The 22767-nt window shown below is 40.9% G+C and overlaps 1 protein-coding gene across 1 annotated transcript in view; it reads right to left on the bottom strand.

The window, feature by feature from the left end:
* The window catches only part of IPO5 (importin 5), a 60775-nt gene that overhangs the window by 3693 nt on the left and 34315 nt on the right, over positions 1-22767 (bottom strand). The window contains exons 13-27 of the mRNA XM_047720269.1: positions 20658-20764; positions 16884-17008; positions 16703-16792; positions 16411-16584; positions 13865-14083; positions 12708-12791; positions 11180-11312; positions 10972-11093; positions 7768-7864; positions 6825-6997; positions 5268-5379; positions 5126-5181; positions 4018-4140; positions 2670-2889; positions 1644-1872 (exon numbers count right to left, since the gene is read on the bottom strand). Coding sequence (XP_047576225.1) covers positions 1644-1872; positions 2670-2889; positions 4018-4140; positions 5126-5181; positions 5268-5379; positions 6825-6997; positions 7768-7864; positions 10972-11093; positions 11180-11312; positions 12708-12791; positions 13865-14083; positions 16411-16584; positions 16703-16792; positions 16884-17008; positions 20658-20764 — 2064 coding nt within the window. The remainder of the gene's footprint in view (positions 1-1643; positions 1873-2669; positions 2890-4017; positions 4141-5125; positions 5182-5267; positions 5380-6824; positions 6998-7767; positions 7865-10971; positions 11094-11179; positions 11313-12707; positions 12792-13864; positions 14084-16410; positions 16585-16702; positions 16793-16883; positions 17009-20657; positions 20765-22767) is intronic.

The following is a 22767-nucleotide window of genomic DNA, read 5'->3' as shown; positions in this document are numbered from 1 at the left end:
TAAAGTCATATTCAGTGGGAGGAAAACCAGCTGATTTTATTTATTAGCTCTTCAATGTCTTGCCATGTAAATCAGGAAAAATACTTGGCTCATTTCTTAGATTTGTTTTAAGGGGCAAGGAATAGAATGTTCAAAGTGCTTTATAAATAATTTGTGACTTAGTTAAGGGAAAAAAAGATCTATTACTAAGAATAAGTTTCTTAGCACTATTTTTATTTATATATGGCAAAATGGTTTCCAAATAAATTTGAAGTTTAAAAGGATTTAGAGGCATTTCAAGAGTATGTTGGGAAATAAACTTTACACGAGTTTAATGGAAAGAAACAGGATAGTGAATTTAACTAGAATTCTAGCCTTTCATTAAGAGACTTTCAGAATAGTCATTTCCAAGGGAGATGACCCAAGAGCATAACGGAGAACTGGTGGCTTCAGAGGCAGGAGCAGATAAGGAGTGTACAGTCTCCAGGATGGCTATCACATCCCCGAATGACAGTTCTCCGTGGGAACACTCAAACACACAATTTGTGTGAACAAGAACTTAGAAAGGCCTGAGGGAATATGCCCACTGGCCTATTTCTACAACTTCTAGGAAAGGAGTGGTTGTAGTCCTTAAGAGTTATTCATGAATAAAAGCAGTAATTAACAGAGACAGAGCCTATATCTGATTAATACTTGGAAGACAGGGGCGCCTGGGTGGCTCAGTGGGCTAAAGCCTCTGCCTTCGGCTCGGTCATGATCCCAGGGTCCTGGGATCGAGCCCCACATCGGGCTCTCTGCTTAGCAGGGAGCCTGCTTCCCCCCCCCGCTCTGCCTGCTGCTCTACCTACTTGTGATCTCTCTCTCCGTCGAATAAATAAATAAAATCTTAAAAAAAAAAAAAAAAAGAAAATTTGGAAGACCGACACCAAAGAACACACCTGGGATGTGATAGCTTCCATGGCCTCCAGGTTGTTGCAATTCTTAGATAGACTCATGAACACAAAATAGCATCAATAATGCCAGAGCCTGGGGCCAGATCTTGATTACTGGTTCGGAATACTTTCCTTACACCACTGATTCTTGAATTCCCTCCCCCGCCAAATACTAGAATTTTAGAGGGTCAAATAATGGCACTATCAACATTCTTCAATCTCATTCTACCAGTATGTGATATATGTCAATTACACCTTAGTAAAGCTGAAATTAAACAAAAATCTAAAGCAGGGTGCCCAGGTGGCATCTGCCTCTGGCTCAGGTCACAATCCCAGGGTCCTGGGATTGAGTTCCGCATTGGGCTCCTTGCTCAGCAGGGAGCCCACTTCTCCCCCTGCTTGTGCTCTCTCTGTCAAATAAATAAGTATCTTCAAAAATAAAAATCTAAAGCCAAATAAACAAAAAAACCCAGATAAATGGGGAGGGTGACAATATTAAAAGGGAACCTTCTTATAACATTATATTCTACAATGCCTCAACTGCTGAATTTAATTCCATAAAGAGTAAGTCAAAATTAGATCTAACCGTAAGGCAGCATTAACTGTGATATGGCTTAACATGATTTATAAAGACAACATTATTAGAAACCTATACATCTGAGGGCTATGCACAGGAAACACTGTTTTATAAAAAGAGGAAGAAAGTAAGGTCTAATTTGTCCTTTTTCTTACCTTTCAATCAAATCACACAAATAATTAAAAGTCTGAACAGCTTCTTCTTTATCTTCATGTAGTGGAAGCCAGGACAACCAGTGCGGCAGTACTTCTTCAACACTCACACAGTCAGGCTTGAACTTCATAATTTTCCCTACTGCTGAGATACAGTTCTCTGTAGCATTGACATTTTCTTTGGTCTTAGAATCAGCAGACTGAATAACTCTTACCAGCAGTGGAAGTGCTTCTAAAATAGGCAATTGCAAGAAGGTCAGTTAAAACCTCACAGTTCATGCCATTATTTTTTTATCTATGGCCCCGTTATCGATTACAGCGAAGAATTAGTAAGGTGCAAGGCATGTTGTGTCATTTTGGCAGCAGAACCAGACCCAGTGAGGAAAGGCAGGCTGCCCCCAACCAGGAGCACCAGCACTCACTCTACTGAAGGAGACCCTACGAGGTCAAGGTCAGGAGCCTCCAGATTTACAATCCCTACCACTTACTTCAGCTTTTAAAAGCCTCCAGCTATATTCCTGTGCTATCCCTACAGGGATCTCAGTATGTCTGGAAAGTCCTGTGCTCGGGACGCCTGGGTGGCTCAGTGAGTTAAGAGTCTGACTTTGGCGGAGATCATGATCTCAGGGTCTTGGGATCAAGCCCCCTCATCGGGCTCTGTGCTAAGTGCAGAGTCTGCTTCTCCTTCTCCCTCTGCCCTTCGCCCCAACCCCGGCTCATGTGTGCTCTCACTCTCTCAAACTGACAGAATCTTAAAAAAAAATTAAAAATAAAAAAGTCCTCTCCTACAGCTGGGGTGTAAACCCCAAACCCGAAATGAACTGTGCTCTGGAGGACGCGGTGGAGAGGCTCAGATTCCACTCAGACTTCATTTCCGTTTCTAGAACGAAGAGGTCAATTCGTATGCACCAAAGGTGACAAGTTTGAGAAAGGGAAGGAGAATACAGCAAAAATAGTGATATAATGTTTGGGGGCGTGGAAGAGAACAAGGAAGTGATTAAGAGAGTGCCTGGAACCAAACAAATGTACCTGTACAAAAAGGACGGTAGTTATCTCCACCATACTGTGCCATGACTCCCAAGCCATATGCAGCTGCTTGCCTGACTTCCGGGCTGTTGTCACATACATATTGGAGCATCGGCCTTAAGAAATATTCTGCATATTTAAATGAGGCTGGACTACAGTGTTCTATGACATCATCAAAGATGCACAATCCCCATTGTCTATCTGGCCATGGTCTATGTGGACACTATAAAAGAGAGAATCTTTTAAGCTTTGAATACCGGAGTACATAAAGAATGTAAAAAAAACAAAAACAAAAAAAAACCAAGACACTATTGACTATCAGCTTACATGGACATTCCTGATACAGGCAATGAAATACAACACAGTAATAATCACTTCTTGTGAATAACAATCTTCAACTTACAACAGAGATTTAATGAACTACAAGTTTAAAAGACTCTGCGAGATTTTTCTATAGAATCTCACAATCTCACATTAGCACATACCAGGAAGAACCAGCAGCAGCAGCAACTTATGTACATTTGCTTCATAAAAAAGATAATGATAATGCTGTCTTTGAGAAACAACAAGAGAGGGGCGCCTGGGTGGCTCAGTGGGTTAAGCATCTGCCTTCGGCTCAGGTCATGATCCCAGCGTCCTGGGATTGAGTCCCACATTGGGCTCTCTGCTCAGTGGGGAGCCGGCTTCCCCCTCTCCCTGCTGCTCCCCCTGCTTGTGCTCACTCACTCTCTCACTCTTGCTCTCTGACAAATGATAAATAAAATCTTTAAAACAAAAACAAAAAAACAACAAGAAAAGCTGTGAACAGGTTTTAACTTTATATATCCACTCAACAGGCTAAGTCACATGTGCCTAAACTTTTTAAAAAATGTGCTGCATATTTTATATACAAAGCAAAAGTAAAAGCCAAAGCAAGACAAACTTCTACTGATTGCTTTTCATGCATATTTTAAAAACTGAATACATAAGGCCATCATCCACAATGTATGATTGCTGGTTGTACGCAACAAGGATTTTAACTGAATCCTCTAGGGTCCACCAAAATAAGTAATAATTTTGTTAATTTAGCAGGGCACACGTAACCTCAAATAATGAAAAGTCATTTGTAGGTCCCTGGAATGCACTGTAATTTAACTGAACTATAGAGAACCTAATTAGCAAACCTTAGGCATGTATTAAATGAGAAAATATCAAGGGCAATGCAATTAACTTGACAAAATTAAAGATGTACTCTGGAAGCTCTCTATGATTTCTAAGATCCATTTTAACCTAAAAGTGTGTTTTCAAAAGCTGCACTGAAAACATCCCAGGCAACTATCTAAAATAACTATCAGAGAGAGGCAACACTTACAATTAGGTTGACAATTAACGGAAGCAGCTGTTCAAACCACGGTAACACCTTTTCCTTGTAGCTACTGAATATTGAGTGTAAAATGTCTGACACTTTGGTCAGAATATAAACATCATTATCATCCTAAAAACAAAAACACACACAACATCCATATGCATTAAAAAGTTATCTCCACTATGACAGTTACATTTATTTTTAAAAATTTAAGATGTGTAGAAAACTCAATTTGTCACCGTTTTCTTAAGGGCACAGCAAGAGTCTGGAGCCTGCGCTTACACTGATGACTGGGGGTGGCGTCTCCTACCCGCCCAGAAAGAGAAGGTGTGGGCAAGTACTGTGCTCATTCCGAAGAGTTTTCTTGAAATAAGTTTCGAAGTTCTGAGATAGAGTGTTTTTACTTCAGTACTCTTGTTTTCTGCAAGAATGTTTCTAACCTGGGAGTAGACTGGCAGAGACGTGGGTTCAGTTACTCACAAGCTGCGGCTGTCAGCATGTGAGCCCCCTGCACAGCAAGGGGCTGACTGGTCTACCAGGATGGCTATAGGCCGCACTCTGGGCCCTGAACACACAGCGCAAATAGATTTCACAGCATCAAGTGATTGCATGAGGAGAGAACTGAGCAACAAGCTAAAGACAACTGACTTACGTCAACCACTTTGTTATCTGTGATAAAATCTGTATTCTGTGGTCCGGGAGAAAAACAACTGATGTCACAAAAAGATCGAGCCTTCAGCCCCAGACCGTCAATAGGGTGTGGCTTAGTCAGTCCTTCAACACCTGATCTGAGCTCACTCTAATCTTTAAAGTGCTAAAAGCACCAAATAAAAAGTTGTTCGGGAGTACGTAAAAGAAATACCCGGGGAACTTCAGAGCGCTGCCGTGTGTGAGGTACTGCCACAAGAACTCCCCGCAGCGCCCCAACCACAATCAGCTAACTTCAATCACTTCTTCTCTAAATTAGTAAGTGCAACACATGTCAGATTCTTCTGCTAAAAATTACTGATAATTACCATCAGAATGACAAGTCAGATGAATCAGAAACTTAAGCATTTAAAATCGTCCAGATGCAAACGATCATATAAATTAGGTTCCGAAGGGAGTGATTTACCTCATCTTGCAGTGACTCTTCCACCTGCTCATCGTAGTCTTCATCTTGTCTTTTAACTAAAACACACCCAAATAAATGTCTTTGTAAATGTTGCCAAAATGGTCAAGGATCGCATTCAGAAATAAAAGCGTGCAAAACTTACCTTGCCGCAGTTCTTGATTTTTAAAATGCTCTTCGAGTTTAGCTTTCAATATTCCTCCCAATTCTTCAAAATGTTCATTATTAAGGCATCCATCCCCCATGACTTCAATGCACTACAATGGAATTGGGTCAAGAAAGCAGGCCATGGGATTCAAGGGTTTTAGAATCACTAGTTAAATTCCACTAAGAATCACACATGGAAAGGGGCGCCTGGGTGGCTCAGTTGTTAGGCATCTGCCTTCGGCTCAGGTCATGATCCCAGGGTGCTGGGACTGAACCCCGCATTGGGCCCCCTGCTCGGCGGGAAGCCGGCTTCTTCCTCTCCCACTCCTCCTGCTTGTGTTCCCTCTCTGTCTGTCAAATAAATAAAATCTTTAAAAAAAAAAAAAAAAAAGAAAGAAAGAAAAAGAAATCACACGGGAGCATGAGAAAAGTTCACTAAGCCAGTACCCTGGAAGACTAATGACTGACTGAGTAGATAATGCTTGGGGTGTGTGTGTGTGTGTGTGTGTTACAATGACAGTACTTCAAAGAAAAGAACTTAAACAATGTTTTTACACAAAGCAGATCCTGAGCAGGTCTTAAACGCCAGGCATTACTGCAAGGTGCTGACGTCTCAAAGACGGAGTACAGCACCCAGCCTCTAGGGAGCTCAATCAGCACTCACAGACTCTGCACAGACCCAGCTCCAGAAAAAGGGTAGGCGTGTGCTGGGAGGGCAGGCACTACAGCTTGGGCGGGGAGGATATATGCAAAGGCCCAGCAGCATGCATTCTTTGGAAAAAGAGAAGTAAATTCAAACTGCAGGAGGGTAAATGGGGACAAATAAAGATGACGAACAACTTTCAAAACGAAGTGTGAAGCAGGCTATGGAGCTGACCAAGAAATACAAGAAGGGAAGTGACAAGTAATAAGCAAGTTCACGTTTGAGAAAAGCAGAATGAACTGAGAGGGAGAGAAAGGACAGAGACTTCTGGAACAGACCAAGTAAGGCTATCTCGGCACAAAGATACAGGCAGTGTGAACAGCAAAGGGATAAAGCAGAGAACAGGACCAAGTAGGTGTGGGCTGGAAGTGAGCCAAGATTCTGCAGCTGGATTATTAGGTAAATGAGGGTGGAAACTAACCAAGACTAGACTATAAGAGCGGCTACTCTGAAGAAAAACAAAAAACAAAAACACAAAACAAAAAGCGTTAAACTAAAAAAGAGGATTAAACATTTTCAGTAAATAAAATAATGTTATAGCACAAAAAGATTCAATTTTATTTATTTAGCTAGACTAATAAATGAACACACACCTTATATGTGTTTTTTTTTTTTTTTTTTTTTTAAAGATTTTATTTATTTGTCAGAGAGAGAGGAGAGCGAGCGAGCACAGGCAGACAGAATGGCAGGCAGAGGCAGAGGGAGAAGCAGGCTCCCCGCCAAGCAAGGAGCCCGATGCGGGACTCGATCCCAGGACGCTGGGATCATGACCTGAGCCGAAGGCAGCTGCTTAACCAACTGAGCCACCCAGGCGTCCCACCTTATATGTGTTTTTAAAAGAAAAATACTTACCTTTGCAAAAGAATGCATTATTTCTGAGAGGACATCTGAATCTGGTTCTGTGCCAATGGCCTTGATTAGAGCATCACACATAAAATGCCACATCTGTGTGAGATACTCAGGACCACGAACTCTCGCACATTCCAGGAGAAGAGGCATGGATTCTGCTGCTGCCACTCGAACACGTTTTGTTGTTAAGAAAACATAATCACTATTCTTAGATACACTTAGTGTAATCGCTATCCTCAAAAGATGGTTCTATCCCTTTGCTTATGTAAACGTTAAAGTGCTCACTAAGCACCAGGTAACCTGTTTATCCCAGACTGCTACCCAGAAGCTTGTGGTAAGCAGAACATGTGTACAAACCAGACATCTCCCTACCCGTATGACTTATCTCCCATCTTTTTCGTCATCTACAATACAGTAGCAATGAGTCTCAAATGTGGAAGGATTTGGGATCCTTAGAGCCTATCTCGAGATGTTCCTATCCCAAAACTTTAGGCAATATAGGTTTCTAATAAATGCAACCAAAGCTATGATTCTCCCAGGAAAACTAATGAGGATCTCCTCCTACCCAATGTACAACCACACAAAATTCTCAGTGAGTCTCTAACCTAATAAGAAAGGTCTTAAGTTTCTTAATATCACCCAAAGATATTTGAGAAAAGTAGCAATTATATATATAACCACAAACATTTGCTTACAAAATATCAATCCTTAAAACCTGTCAGAGGTTCATAGAAAAAGCTGTCAACTAGAAGTTAGAGCTAACATTTTCTTTTTCATGTTTTTGGCCCAAGCAAAAACCATGCAAAACCATGCAAAAAACGAAGTTTATCTACAGTTAGTGCAAACAGTAACAGTGATGAGGGTGCAGTTAACACAGTCTAATACTTGAACAAGCTACAACTGAACTAATACTAGAAATGTTTTGCGTTCAAAAATTGTAGGATATCATCGTGGAAATAAAACTTCAGTAGAGGGACCATCAGTTTGACAACCTGTTCAGTATATTCCACAAAGCCTTCCTTCAACTCTTTAGCGTAGCAAACCTGAAAACAAAATATCGGAAAAGAAATCAAGATCCATGTTAGTTTTTAGGTGTTAATAAATAGAATCATAAGGACCACAGAATGCTGTATCCAGACTAGAAATGTATTCAGAGCTGCATGCAGCGGGTGCCTGGGTGGCTCAGTTCGTTAAGCGTCCCATGCCCCATTTCAGCTCAGGTCGAGATCTCAGGGTTCTGAAATCAGGCCCTGTGTCAGGCTCTGTGTTCAGCGTGGAGTCCCACCGAGAGGCCCTCTTCCCCTCCCCCTGCTCTCTCTCTCTCTCTCAAATAAATAAATGAACAATATCTTAAGAAAAAAAAAAGCAGCATGCAGGACTGTGAAGGGTATTTGGAAAACAGAAATAAAAATGTAAAAAAGAACTGTAAAATGGGAAAGGGCCATGGCGTGACTGCAGTATACACTGTCCTTCAAAAGTTCAAACACCACTCGTTTTAATTCTTGTGCTTGGGAGAATTTTGCAGAAGTTTCAGCACTGTGAGAAACTTCAAACAAAATGTATCAATTAAGGGACGCCTGGGTGGCTCAGTTGGTTAAGCAGCTGCCTTTGGCTCAGGTCATGATCCCAGCATCCTGGGATCGAGTCCCACATCGGGCTCCTTGTTCTGTGGGGAGCCTGCTTCTCCCTCTGCCTCTGCCTGCCTCTCTGTCTGCCTGTGCTCACTCGCTCGCTCTCTCTGACAAATAAATAAATAAAATCTTAAAAAAAAAAAGTATCGGGACGCCTGGGTGGCTCAGTTGGTTGGACGACTGCCTTCGGCTCAGGTCATGATCCCCGGGTCCCTGGATCGAGTCCCGCATCGGGCTCCCAGCTCCATGGGGAGTCTGCTTCTCCCTCTGACCTTCTCCTCGCTCATGCTCTCTCTCACTGTCTCTCTCTCAAATAAATAAATAAAATCTTTAAAAAAAAAAAGTATCAATTAAGGAAAAATAATTTAAAAAGATAAGGGGCGCCTGGGAGGCTCAGCTGGTTAAGCCCCAGCTTTCAGCTCAGGTCAAGATCCCAGGGTCCTGGGTCTGAGCCCCACATTGGGCTCCCTGCTCGGTAGGGAGTCTGCTTTTCCCTCTTCCGCTGCTCCTCTCCGTCTGTGCGGGGGTGAGTGCTCTCTCTCGAATAAATTAAAAAAATCTTGGGGGAAAAAAAAAAAGATATAGGGGTGACTGGGTGGCTCAGTCGGCTCAGAGTCTGACTCTTGATTTCAGGGTCCTGAGATAGAACCCTGTGTCGGACTACGAGCTAAGTGTTGAGCTCGTTTAAGGTTCTCTCTCCCTCTCCCTTTGCCCCTCCTCCACGCTCATCCTCTCACTCTAAAATGTAATTGTGGCATATCATTCACTTTGTATATCTGCCAACTGGCTTATGTTACTTTGTATTTTTTTAAATAATTATTTCAGGGCGCCTGGGCGGCTCATTCAGTTGAGCTTCCAGCTCCCGGTTTCAGCTCAGGTCACCCCCACTTCGGGATCTGCGCTCAGTGGGGAGTCTGCTTGAGTAGTTTCTCTCTCAAATAATCAATCTTAAAAAAGAAATAATTTCGGCACTGAAACAGAAAAACAGTGCTGTCTGCTTACTTATTTATTCAGAGACAGATCACCTGTTATCGGGGATTGTGGGGTGGAGGAGTGGGGTGGGTGAGAGAGGGAGAGAGAGAATCCCACGCAGGCTCCACGCCCAGAGCAGAGTCTGGTGCAGCTCCCTCTCACCACCCTCAGACCCTGTCCTGAGCTGAAACCAAGAGCTGGATGCCCAAATGACTAAGCCACCCAGGTGCCCCAAACACTGCTGTTTTAAAAATAGTTTCTTTACTTTCTTCCATTACATTAAAAGATTTGATAATTTTGTTTAGAGATGTGACATTTATAATTGCTCTCTGCTTGAGAGATACCACAAAAATCCAAGATGTTCATAAATTATGGACATAAATGTTTATAAAATATATTATGTACTGATAAGCTAAGTTTAGGAAATATAAGTTTAATGAATTAGAAAACACAACAATAGTCCTTTATTAGTACAAGATAAAATGTAAACAATTAACTTATTTAGGCTTATTTAATTGCTTAATTTATTATCCAAAACCATAATTTTAAAATTCTTTTAAAAAATATATTGTTGGGGCACCTGGGTGGCTCAGTGGGTTGAAGCCTCTGCCTTCAACTTGGGTCATGATCCCAGGGTCCTGGAATTGAGCCCCGCATCAGGCTCTCTGCTCAGCGGGGAGCCTGCTTCTTCCTCTCTCTCTGCCTGCCTCTCTGCCTACTTGTGATCTCTGTCAAATAAATAAATAAAATCTTAAAAAATTTATTGTCCCTATATTTTATAAATTTATAAAAATTTATTGTCCTATAACACAAGTTCATGAAGGGGAAAAAAACAACTCAAAGAGAACTTACACACAAGACCCCATAAATACCATAAGAGATAATCACTGCAAACTTTTTGATGTCCCTAGCATGTTTATGTATTTTTTTTTTAACAAGTGAAACCATGCAATTTTCAGTATCACGAGCACATTTCTGTTCATTCATTCAAAAAAATGTTCTTTGGCTATCTTATCTACTATACACTAAGCACAAAACAGACAAAAGTCCTTGCCCCCACGTAGCTTTATCAGCTGTATAATGTTCTAGGGTACGTTATTATTGTCTTGCTAGTAACAAGCATTCGAGCTGCTTGTGTTTTGCTGCTGTTGTTAGAAGCGGCACCAATAATGAAGTTTACCTACATGATTTCTTTTTTTAAAGATTTTAGAAAGAGAGAGAGGATGATCAAGAGGAGGGGCAGAGGGAGAGAATACTCTGCCTGCTGAGCACAGAGCCCTATGTGGGGCTTGACCCCAGGGCCTTGAGATCATGACCTGAGCCCAAAGCAGGAGTAGGTGGCTTAGCTGACTGAGCCCCCCCAGGCACCGCACCTACAGGATTTCTTTATCCAAAAGTAAATGGGTCACAAGGTTTCTACATTTTAAAGAATATGTTCCTGCTCTTTAAAATAATTTCTTTAGCACCTATGAAAAGAACTCTGAAATGTGTACGCAGGTGTTTGGGAGATTGTCAACTTAAGTTTGCTAAACAGTGGACGCACTCACCAGCATCTGACAAGCAGTAGACTTTTCTTCCAATCCTGCAGTTTTAATACCAAAACTTTGCTGATCCCCAAGGTTCACAAACTCCCAACCATCATCATCACTCATATTCTCCATGTCTTGTGCTATTAACAGGAAGAAAACAAATTTACATTAAAAATAATCACAGAGAAGAATTTTACAACTCCTATGTCTTCATGAAGACACCTACTGTCTAAAAGGGCTACTTCAGGCTTAATTGAAGCGGTCTTCATTAAAGGCCCCATAACCACTGGAAGGTACTGCTGAAATTCTTTTCCAAGAATTTTGCACATTCTGGCCCATGCTGAGATCATGTAAGAGATCTGGGGGGAAAAAATTAAAACTGATTTTAAAACAATGGGTAAAAAGACATCACAAAGAAAGCCATTTCCCTATTTCATAGAAACAATGTTTTATTTTACACTCAGCCCTCTTTAAGAGGTAAGTCCATTTTCTAAGGTCATATACTTAAAACATTCAGAAACAACAAAATCATTGTGAACCTTTACCCTCGGATACAGACAGCATGTGAGGCAAGAAAGACCAGGACCGTGTCTTATTTTTTGTTACTTTCAAGAAGCAATATTTAGTTTTTCTCTAATAGCATCTGGACTACATAAATAAAACCCACTTAACTATACCAGGTTAAGGTACCTGGTATGGCACTGAGTTTTTGAAGGCAGGAACCTATTTTATCTGACGGTATCTCTACTGCCTAGCATTCCATTTGTTAAACATTTATTTACACCCAAGAAACAAAGCGTCCCTTTCTCACAGCTGTTTTAATTTTCTAAGTGGCTGGGCACATTGAAGACACCTCTTCTGCTGCTGTACTTACATAGTCTTAATTACCCGCAAATTACTTACAGAGATTCCAGTTTTTAATTCATCATCCTGGTAACCCAGGGTGATTTTTTTACTCCCCAATACATCTACCCCATGTGTGTTCACACAAATACTCCCCACTCCTATTCTAAAACAAAACAAGACAAATTTTAAGTTTATGGGAAACAATTATAGTGTGGCTGTATAGAGTCAAAATGTAATTCAGCAATTATTTATGTAGTCCCTGTTAGGTACTGTGAATACTACCAGGATTACGACACACACTTGTGATTTACAGTACGTTGTCATAAGAACCCACTATCATGACTTATACCAGACATGAAATATGAGCAGGGATTAGGCTGAGTGGGGGTGGGGGGGTGAGTCCTAAGTGAAACGAATGTTTGTTTACAGGCAGAAAGAAAAAAGCAGAGCAGGTGCTAAGTTTGTTAGGTTTCTGTATTTCTTTTTTGACTGGGGAAGGAAGTCAGGTGGCACTGAGAGGACTGGGAGACAACCAAATGGAGATGTCTTGTAAGTTGTTGGATAAATGAACCCTGAATTCAGAGAAAGACCTGGAAGTCACAGCATACAGAGGAAAACTGAAGCCACGGTGTAGAGGACACTGCTCAGGAGACAAGGGGCCTGGGACAGAACCCGAAGAGCACCAAAAATCAACTGAGAGTCAGAAGAGAGGGGGGCAGCTACAGCAGACTGAGCAAAAGGTGGCAGGAGAAGTAAAGGAAAGCCAGTGAAGAATGTCTCTGAAACCAGGGGTTATCTCAAGGAGCGCATTACTCCTTTTTTTTTACTCATTATTTTTTGAGTTCATTAACCCTGCACTAGCCACAACTCCTAAATGGATCGAGGCCAATGTGTGCAAGCTGCGTTACCTGAGGGTCATCATCTTCCATGTCACTGAAGTCCGTCTGGGTCTTCAGTAAGAGCTGCATCACATCGGATGCATCTTGCATGAACTAGAAGGAAATAGGAAAATCAACACCAGTGTTACTTGTGGCTCCCAGATCAGAGAGGTGCTTACTGTTACCCAGTTTTGTTTCCTGTGTAACAACAAAACTTTCCAAAAGAAAATCTATTACATTTCGCACATGGGTCACAACCCCTCAGACTAAAGTTTACACGGAAAAATTCTCATCTATATATTGCAGACTTAGTGCTCTCTCTAGAATAATATATTCTCCAGGGAAGGTCAGTGTGAACTGCAGTACAGAGGTATCTCCAATGACATCAAGTTTTGGTCAACAGTTTATGTATTTCCAGCAGTAAAAAGATAATCCAAATCCAGAAAGAAAATTTTGGATTGCTCCCTAGAACCATATGATTTTCATTTAACTCTGTGTAGTTCTGGCAATCTCCATTGTGTAACAGGCAGTGTTTCAAAGAGAGTTTTGAAAACCAGAGTATGGAACATAAATTATTGGTTAGGTTCTCAGTATCCCACAGAAAACAGTTTATAAGGTAAGTTAAAGCTGATGCTGGTTTTGAAAGACCCACCAGAGAGGTTTGAATGTTGATAGTTCTGAGAATTGGAACCTGAGGGGTCAGACTTCCTTTGGATCAGCTCTGACAACTCTGAGATGCCGGGCGGGAGCGGGGCGGGGCGGGGGGAATACACTGGGGCATGGTCCTTGGTAATTATTTTCTGAAGAGCTATATGCATATAGGATTTCTCAGGACACCTGATGCTTTTGGATTAGTAAAAAATAAGTGGGATGTTTCCAAGTACATGCTGAAATTGGTGAAACTACACATATGGATCTTGAACTCCACATGCATCCTAGGAAACAGACTGTACATGGGCTAAGAAAAGGAGGAGGTTTCAAGAACGTAACTGAATTAAGATTAAACCTTAATATTAACACTGATAAAATGAATTTATATACAAAGTAGCAGTGATAGGAGAGTAAGACGATGGAAAAAATCAAGTAATCAGAAAACTGTTTATCAGAAGGAAAAGCCCTCTAGAACCCCTCAATGCCTCCACAGCCAAATTACATACAGTAAATTCAACCTTTGAAAAGTCACTTACTTTTTCCTTCCCGACGGCCAGACCAATGAGGCTGATGCACTCAATAGTTTTTCCTCTGAGAAGTCTGAGTTCCTTCTGAACTGCGTTCTCGACAATATGCTTTAGTGATGGCATAAATAAATCATAGTAGGGGACAAATTTTTCCTCTGCTGTATCTGCAACTGATGCGATAGATGTCACAACTTGTTCCAACACTAACTTGGTGCCTTTCTGAATCAACTAGAAGGAAAACACACAAAACAAGTCATGGAAATGAGAAACTGCTGGAAACACCTGCTGCGAGCTCTCAAACGCTTCTCCGCCAGCACGCTGAGAACACCCTCCAGCAGCCAGAGTGAAGACTGTAGGTTCCAGAGCAAACGGAAGGATCCCCGTGGAACTACGGAGAGTAGCAGCTAGCAACATTCAACAAAGCGCTCGCTTCTCATGTCTGCTCATGTCTCAGAGCAGCTCATGCTCGGCCACAAATCTGATTCCTCTTCCAATTTTTGTATCCCCAGCTTAATGCCTATCTTTCTCTGTCCTTTTTCCTCATTTACTCCCACTACTTACTGTGTACTTGGTGCTGTCCTACCAGATGTGGAGAGAATTCCCTTTTTCTTCTAATCTGACTCTCCCTAGAAGGTCCCCTTTAACAGCACCACAGGTGCCAGGGCTCCCTCACAAACAGTTTCGCCGTGTGGTGAGACTGGTGAGCGCACCCTCCTTCTGCACTGAAGACCTGCGGTGTTTTCGGACCTGGCCGGTAACGAGCAGTGGGTACTTGCAGCTGGGCTCATGCTGTGACCAGTAATACTATTTTATAATCCCTGTGGATTCATATGAATACCTGACCCAGTGAGTACTCCAGATTTTTCCATTCCCCTTAGCAACTTTAGCCACTCTCCGCAGAGGTCTTCAACTCAGGGTACCACTTCCACTGCCCCATAAGAGGGTAACCTTCTCCCTTCTTCTGCATCTGCTCCACATTTCAGGTCCTGACCCTACCTCTGATCGCAGAGCAATAACGTTCTTTCTTGGCTACCCTCTCTTCGTACAACTTTTGCCCACATACCTTATCCTCTTCCCATCCCATTTTAGCAATTCCTTCTTTCAGTCTTTAAAAATCTGACATGTTGCCCATCTGGGGGAAGGGGATGCAATAGAAACTCTCTTTACTCTTCAACCCTCTACCCAAACCTACTTGTAAAGTCACGTTTGGTCCATCTACGCCTGACTAACCAACTCATCTGCTTTCAATTTGGGTCTGCTTCTTTGTCTTCAGATTAACCCATGTTCCTTTACCATGTTCTCAGTCTGTTGTCCCCTGACTCTGAATACCCATCCTGTCTCGAACCCCTTTTCTTTGCCTTCTGAGACACTGAATCTTGTCTTCCACCTTGCTCTCCTTGAGAACAGGGTTAGGCAAATTGCCACTGGTTCACAATGAATTAATGTACAAGAATTAAGATTCCAGGGGCATCTGGATGGCTCAGTTGATTGAGCAACTGACTCCTGATTCCGGCTCAGATTACGATCTCAGAGTACTGGGATCAAGTCCAGCATTGGGCTCTGTGCTCAGCAGGGAGTCTGCTTGGGATTATTCTCTCCTGCCCCTCCCCAATCTCAAATAAATAAATAAATCTTAAAAAACAAAAACAAAACAAAACAAAAAAACCCAAAGAACTGAGTTTCTAATGTTAGGCTACTTTTACAGCAACTTCACAGTAACTTATGACTATTAAATATAATACCTAAAAAAAAGGCTTTTATTTGTCCTTTTTATTCCTGTCAGTTTTACAGCAATTTATTTTCATGGTATTTGACAACAAACTGAGCCTAAACCTTTGCCTTTCTCTCCTGCATCCTCTTTCTCACACAGCGCTGTATTAAACATCGTTCAATCGTTTTTAGGTTGCACCGCTTATTTAAGCTGTAACTATAAACCTTCTATTGGACAGCCGGGCCTTGTCTGAAATCCAACATATTTAAAGCAAAAAGGAAATTTTTTCTCATCTCTCTACTTCTGTCATCCAGGTGAGAAGAATGTTCAACATTTTTCACTACTTCTTCATCTTTTTAAATTCAAACCAGCAGAAACTGTTACTGCTTCCTGAGAAATGACTTTTAGAGTCATCTTCCCCCAATTTCCTCCCAAGCTCTCTGAGCAATAATCTTCTGACAGTCTTGAGGTAAATCTTCTCCCTTTTTGTTTATGCCTCACAATGCCACCGTGCTAATTTCCAACAATCACATTATCATGATTTCTTGCAGCAGTTAAGAACAATGGTTCTTCCAAATTTACATAAATCAGAATTCAAAATAACTGCCTTGTTTCCAAGGCAATTCAAATACTGATTTTACCTAACCTTTAGGCTCTATCTTCTTCCCCAATTCCAATATTGGCCTATTCTCTTGTCAAGACTGAATTATTCTACTTCAAATAGCTGAACTTCACTTTCTATTCTATATGGCCATGCTGAAAAGTTTCTCTTTCTCCAGGTCTTACCCATCAAATTCACCTATGTTAATCTCTAGATAAGGAGCTGAAAGATCCAGAAACTTACCTCTTGAAGTTTAAGTACCATGATGGAGTGCAGATGTTTCACTAGATTGTCTAAATATGGGATAAGTAGTGACTTGGGACAGTCCTCAGTGAAGTTAATAAGCGCGGCAGCGGCATGGGCCTGTACTCGCTGGTTGCCTTGGTCTTCCATGGTCTGCAGCAGAGCTGCGATCACCTGCGAAATGCAAGTAGGTAAGCACCCATTTTGAAATGCCACATTTCAAAGCATACACAGAAAATGCCAACCCTCTTCTTAAAGTCTTGATTTGAGTGTTTGGGGCATTGTTACTTACCTTCTCATGAAACTTCTTCTGGAAACCAGGTGCAAAATCTGTAGCCATCTGTCCCACAGCATTACAGGCTGCGTACCTTACTCTTGGATGCTGGAATGGGTAACTTTGTGTAAGTAAAGGCAATGGGCTCCCATGAGAAACTACAGTAATAAGTATGAGTCAGATATTTACTGGTACTTACAGGATCCTGGAGAAAAAGCAAAACAAAATTTACTATCTCGTTTAAAATTCCTTCCATTTGCTGGTGGCATCCTTCACCAATGGCAGATAAGGCCATTAATCCTGCATGCCGGTATTTCCAGTCAGCTACAAAAAAATAATCACACATGAAAGAAAAGCAATTAACCAGTACAAACATGTCACTCTGGTAGTCAGAAGTCTAACACCAAGTTCTCCTTATTTGGAAAAGACTATCAAAATATTTTTATACATTAATTAGAAAAATGAACAGAGAAAAGTGCCTGACTGGGACTATTTCACTGGGGTGACAGTTCCGTCACACGAGCACTTCTATTCCAGAAGTAGTTAAAAGGCAATATGGAAGCAAAGAGCTTGTTAGTATTTTCAGCAACTGCTGAAAATGAGGCTTTACCCCTAAGATTTACCGTAAGCCACAAGTACCTGGATTGTGTGTCACATACGCTGTTTACTGAATAAAGAGTCACTTTATCTCCATCCCCGGTCACATTTCCTTTTTTTTTTTTCTTTAAAGTTTATCATTTTATTTATTTAAGCAATCTCCACACCCAACATGGGGCTTGAACTTAGGACCCCAAGATCAAAAGTCCCGTGCTCTACTGAACCGAGCGAGCCAGGTGCCTCAGTCACATTTCTTTAAAAAGCAAAAAAAGCCATGGAGGGAAGATGCTGCTTTTAAAGAATGTTTATTTAACAATATGATACATGAACATACATGAACTTCATTTGTATTCTATTGCTAATAGCTATGTGATTTTAGAATAACAAATTAGCTAGATAATATTTATTTTACTAAACCTTCCTATTACATTGTAATATATAATTTCCCTGACTCTCAATTCTAAATACTTGTATTTATATTACTGTTCCCTTTGAGGTGTTTCACACAACTTGTGGCAAAAAGCAAGAGATACATAAATACAGAAAGCTAGTATCTGTAAAGCAATGGTTTTCAAAGTGGGGCCCAAGAACGCTGGGATTCTCTGAATCAAAACTATTCTCCGGATAATGCTCTCTCACTCTCATTCTGAGGGTCCAGTGGAGTACTCCAAGGATTACAAAATATGTAAGATCCCATGAGACCGAAGGAAGAAGCAGAAATAGGAACTACTTCTAAATATCCTAAGATATTTAGAAAATATTTACAAAAATGCATAAAACATTCTTCTCACTAACATGTTTTTGTTTTGGAAGAGTCATTCTTCATGAAAAATGTTATTTGTTAATGTGCAATGGGTTTAATACTGTTATCTTTAAGTGCACATTTTAAATGTTTGTTTTCATTTCTAATGGTATAAACATTGATATACCACATAAACAAAAGCACTCTGGGATCTTCAGTAATCTTTAAGAGCGTAAAGGGGTCCTGAAGACAGAAGGTTTGAAAACTGCTGGCTTAAGGGTTAACTAAAGTTGTAGTAAAGTCTGATATTTTATCAGACTTAACTGTTCACTTTGGGGAGCCCAAAACTCACATAAAGATGAACTCTGTTGTGACTGTTATTACCCTCCCCCTTTTCTTTAATTCTGGATTTTTAGCTCACAACTTCATACATTTGAAAGATGGTTTGAGTTGGTCAAGAAAAAAGTTGGTCAACTTTTCTACTAGAAAAAAATTTCTGAGAAATTCCTAATTTTGCTGTTACATATTAAAACCTATTATTTATAACATCATTCAATATTTATTTTTAGTGAGTTTCAATTACTCAACAGATCAGTAAGCCAAAATTTTTCAATTGAGGAGTAATCATCGTAGGGAACTGGTAAATAAGATGCTAATCTTTGCACAATGAATTTACTAATTTAAAGAAGAGAGGCAATAATTACTGAAGGTATCCATATTTGGTTCAGAGAAGAGAGAAATATGCCTACACATCTCCAACAGGCAGAGTCCCTGAAAATATGTTCAGCAGAATGTGATGCTATGGTATAGGTATTTGGAAATGGCTTTTCTCCTTTAAATTTTCCTTTTTATTATTTAAAGCAAAGCCAGTAGAACAATCTTTAAAAATAAGTGGGGCACATGTGAAGTTACTAGGACATACATACTGTTTGCTGTTGCTGAAGCCCTCTTTGCACACATGAAATACATCTCTGCATCATTTTTCCTCGTTTACAGATGAAGAAATTAAGGGGCAGAAGATTTGCTCAAAGCCATACAGTTAACAGTAACAAATCTTATTAAGAATTCACTGCCATATATATAAAGCCTCTGGCATCCAGCTAGTAAGCTGTAGCAGAAATTTAAAAGCCAAATTCTTGAACTACAAGTCACAATCACATCCACACTGATTTGAAGAATAGTGTGAACCAATGGGGAGACAGTGGCAGCTGGGGTGACCCTGTGCATCTGGGCTACTTTCTTCATTTTAAAAATGGAAAAGCTAGATACTTCCTAACAGCTCTTATAACTTAAGCAATCTTCGATGCTGTCTCCATCCCTTTGAAGGGGCAAAGAAACTGTCAATAAATTTAGGAGGGAAAAAAAGGGGAAGATAATTATCCAAGATCCAGATACACAATCACATCATTAAAAAGGAGTAACGGTTTTGGGCCATGCCTTTTCAGGAGAAGAGTCTTATACAGGATAAGAAAGAATTAGGTAAACTGCATAAGGCCTCCAGTTCTCAATGATTCACTTTGATTTGAAGGTAGTCTTTTGTTACAACTCCGTTTTACTACTTTAAGATGCTGAATCAATGGTCGGACCCTTAAGTGTTTATCCTGTATGTAATGCACCCTATAGATATAAATACACATATAAGTAAGCCAGGATTTCTGTAGAAAAGTGAATGCATTAGCATTATTTGTAATCAACAAAAACTATTAACATTTAGTGGAGTATTGTAGAAGGCTATGTGTTGTTAAAGAAATGAGGGGAGCTGTTTATGTGATGATACAATATACCCTGGGGTAAAAGCTTAAACTGAGTATGGTGTCCATAAGGTATGTTCAAACTTTTTAAAAACTGCATATATGCACAAAGGAAGTCAGACAAAGTGTCAGAGACCAATTAACAGTGGCCATCTCTAAATCTAAGCCGCATTTCTGTATTTGAATTTTTTTAAAAAGTTAAGCACCTTAACTCCGTAATTAAAAAGACAAAAAAAGGGAGGGGGGCACCTGGCTGGCTTGGTGGAGCACACTGGGTGCAGAGATTACCTAAAATTAACATCTTAAAAAAAAAAAAAAAAAAAGACAAAAATAGAACACCTATACAACAATTTTTGATACTGCTATAAATTACAGGTACAGAGGCTGACAAATGACCAAATATTTGCTATGAAAACAATAGCAGAAATACAGAAGTGGCTTCTCTTCCGATTATATGTTTTTAAAAACAAAAGGGAGTGGATAAAGGAAGATGATATGAATCAAATATGCTAATATTTCATAAACAATAAATAACGATGTCTTATTTAAAAATTAAAACCTAGATTATTTCTGCCTAGGGAGCAAATCTATAGTTTTTCCTTGGAATTACAATTTCCTCCTATGCACTGAAGCCAATTCTAGGGAGGGAACTGAATGAACGTTTGCAGTAGTGAGAAAAAGCATTCTTCCACAGAAGACTGAGTGGTTCCAAAGAGGACTAAGTAGGATTTTATCAGGACCATACAAAAGTTGGGCTAAGCACAGGATAAAAAAGGCAAAGAAAAAAAAAACGGCAAAGAAAGAAAGTCTCAGTGCTTGTCCAACTTTAGGATTTAGAAAGCCACGCTGCACCCCTCGAGCATTTGAGGGAGACCCGGCTTACGATTCTGGAGCATCTGCATGATGTGTTCCTTGATCATCGGGAGCACCAGCTTCCCACCGAGTCCGCACGCCATTCTGTCCAGGGCGCTTTCCCCAGCAACTGCATTGCTGCACACAGACCAGAGAAGGGATTCACCTCGCTCAACAGACACAAGAGCTGTGCACTGCGTACGCGTACATCTAAACACATTATCACATTCAACTCAGGCTGAGAAAGCCAACTCAAGCCGTCTTCCAAATATATGAAGTTGTGAGCTAAAAATCCAGAACTAAAGAAAAGGGGGAGGGCACACGACATCTCTGTGATTCTTTCATCATGGTGTAACAAGTCCTGTGTCTCAATCCTAACTTTCAAGACTATGCTCTCTCTCTCCCTCTTCTGCACACACCCCTCACTGGCTAACACGCAAGCTTTGATGCTTTCCAGACTCAGAGGTATGAGCAGAGTGTTTAGAAGAGCCTCGTTATCTCCTCCCTTCAAACTCCTCAACGGACAGAACCCGGGAAACTGAAAGCCGTGCTGAGACTCTGGAGACTGTCTTCCTTGCTGTGAGCGCATTTGCTTTCAAAGGGGTGCAAACTGCACTGCCACTAATTATGCACAGGGGAAACTCAATTCCAGTGTTTTCACTGAAAACTGAAGAAACCTGGCCGTAAGAGCTTTCTGCACTGTTTTGAAGGAGGGAGTCTGTCACGTGCATCGTCTCAAACTGTCAGGAGGAGCAGACAATAAAGAGGGAGCTGTAAATATCTTGAGGATTACTCAAATTCATCTTGGAAATATATTTAAGACCTGTTTACTCACAGATAAGAAAATCTTATTCATTTAGACCAGAAAAAAATCGCTTCATTAAGTCACATAAATTAAGTGCCTTGTACAGGGAAAATGAAAGGGCAGGGAGCAGCACATTACAGTAACTGAACCAGAGAAAGGAAACCCAATCTGAGCCTGGTCTTCCCAAAATTAGGGAAATTCCCTAATTTCCAGTGAAGGATTACTTTCATATATTTCAAAATGGCATTTAAACCAGAGTAGGCACTTCTAATCATGGGACTAGCTGCAAAACACACTGTATATTCTGTAAGGCAAATGTCTTTAATTTCACCTAATACCTGTTACAGTAGCTTATACCAACTACCAGCCTTTCAGGGGAATATTTTCGATTCTTTGTTTTTTTTTTTAAAAGATTATTCATTTATTTATTTGAGAGAGAGAGAGATCACAAGTAGGCCGAGAGGCAAGCAGAGCGAGAGGGGGAAGCAGGTTCCTGGCTGAGCAGAGAGCCCGATGCGGGGCTCGATCTCAGCACCCTGAGATCATGACCTGAGCCGAAGGCAGAGACTTAACCCACTGAGCCACCCAGGCGCCCCTCGGTTCTCTTTAAGAGAGGGAGGTAGTATGACGCACTGGAAAGAGTAAGAGAAATGGTATGAAACCCCAGTCTACAGACTGGCTAAACAAAACCTGGAGAGATCACTCAACCTCGCCCCTCCATTTCTGAATCTACCTGAGATTGTACCTTTAGGGCCAATGAAAGAATCCATGAAAGTAACTGAGCTCTGAAGTGCTGCCGTCTCATTTGCATTTAAGAGGAGACCATCAACACCACTGGGCAGTGAATTAGATTCTGGCGGTCTCTGCCATAGGAATCTCTAACCATGACGGCCTCTTAAATCTGAGTGAGTTAAAAAGTAGCTCTAGTGTCACTGTACCTTGGGGTACAACTCTTGCCACCACTGTCTCCTCTCTAGCCCAAGGTTAACTTGTGCGAAATTGGGAAATCAGGGCATTTTGCCAGGAACTGTGTGGAAACAACTATGTGAAATGAGGTCTACGCATATAAAAGCATTTTTCACAATAAAGCTTCTTTACACATAGCTTAAGATACTCTTACACTAAAAAAAATCTTGAAAATATAGAGTAAGAGGGGCACCTGGGTGGCTCAGTTGGTTAAGTGACTGCCTTCAGCTCAGGTCATGATCCTGGAGTCCCAGGATCGAGTCCCACATCAGGCTCCAGCTCCACGGGGAATCTGTTTCACCCTCTGACCTTCTCCCCTCTCATGCTCTCTCTCTCTCTCTCAAATAAATAAACAAAATCTTTAAAAAAA

The sequence above is a fragment of the Lutra lutra genome, chromosome 3, assembly GCF_902655055.1.
Source record: "Lutra lutra chromosome 3, mLutLut1.2, whole genome shotgun sequence".
Classification (NCBI taxonomy): domain Eukaryota; kingdom Metazoa; phylum Chordata; class Mammalia; order Carnivora; family Mustelidae; genus Lutra; species Lutra lutra.
This window is presented reverse-complemented; position numbering and strand designations above follow the sequence as displayed.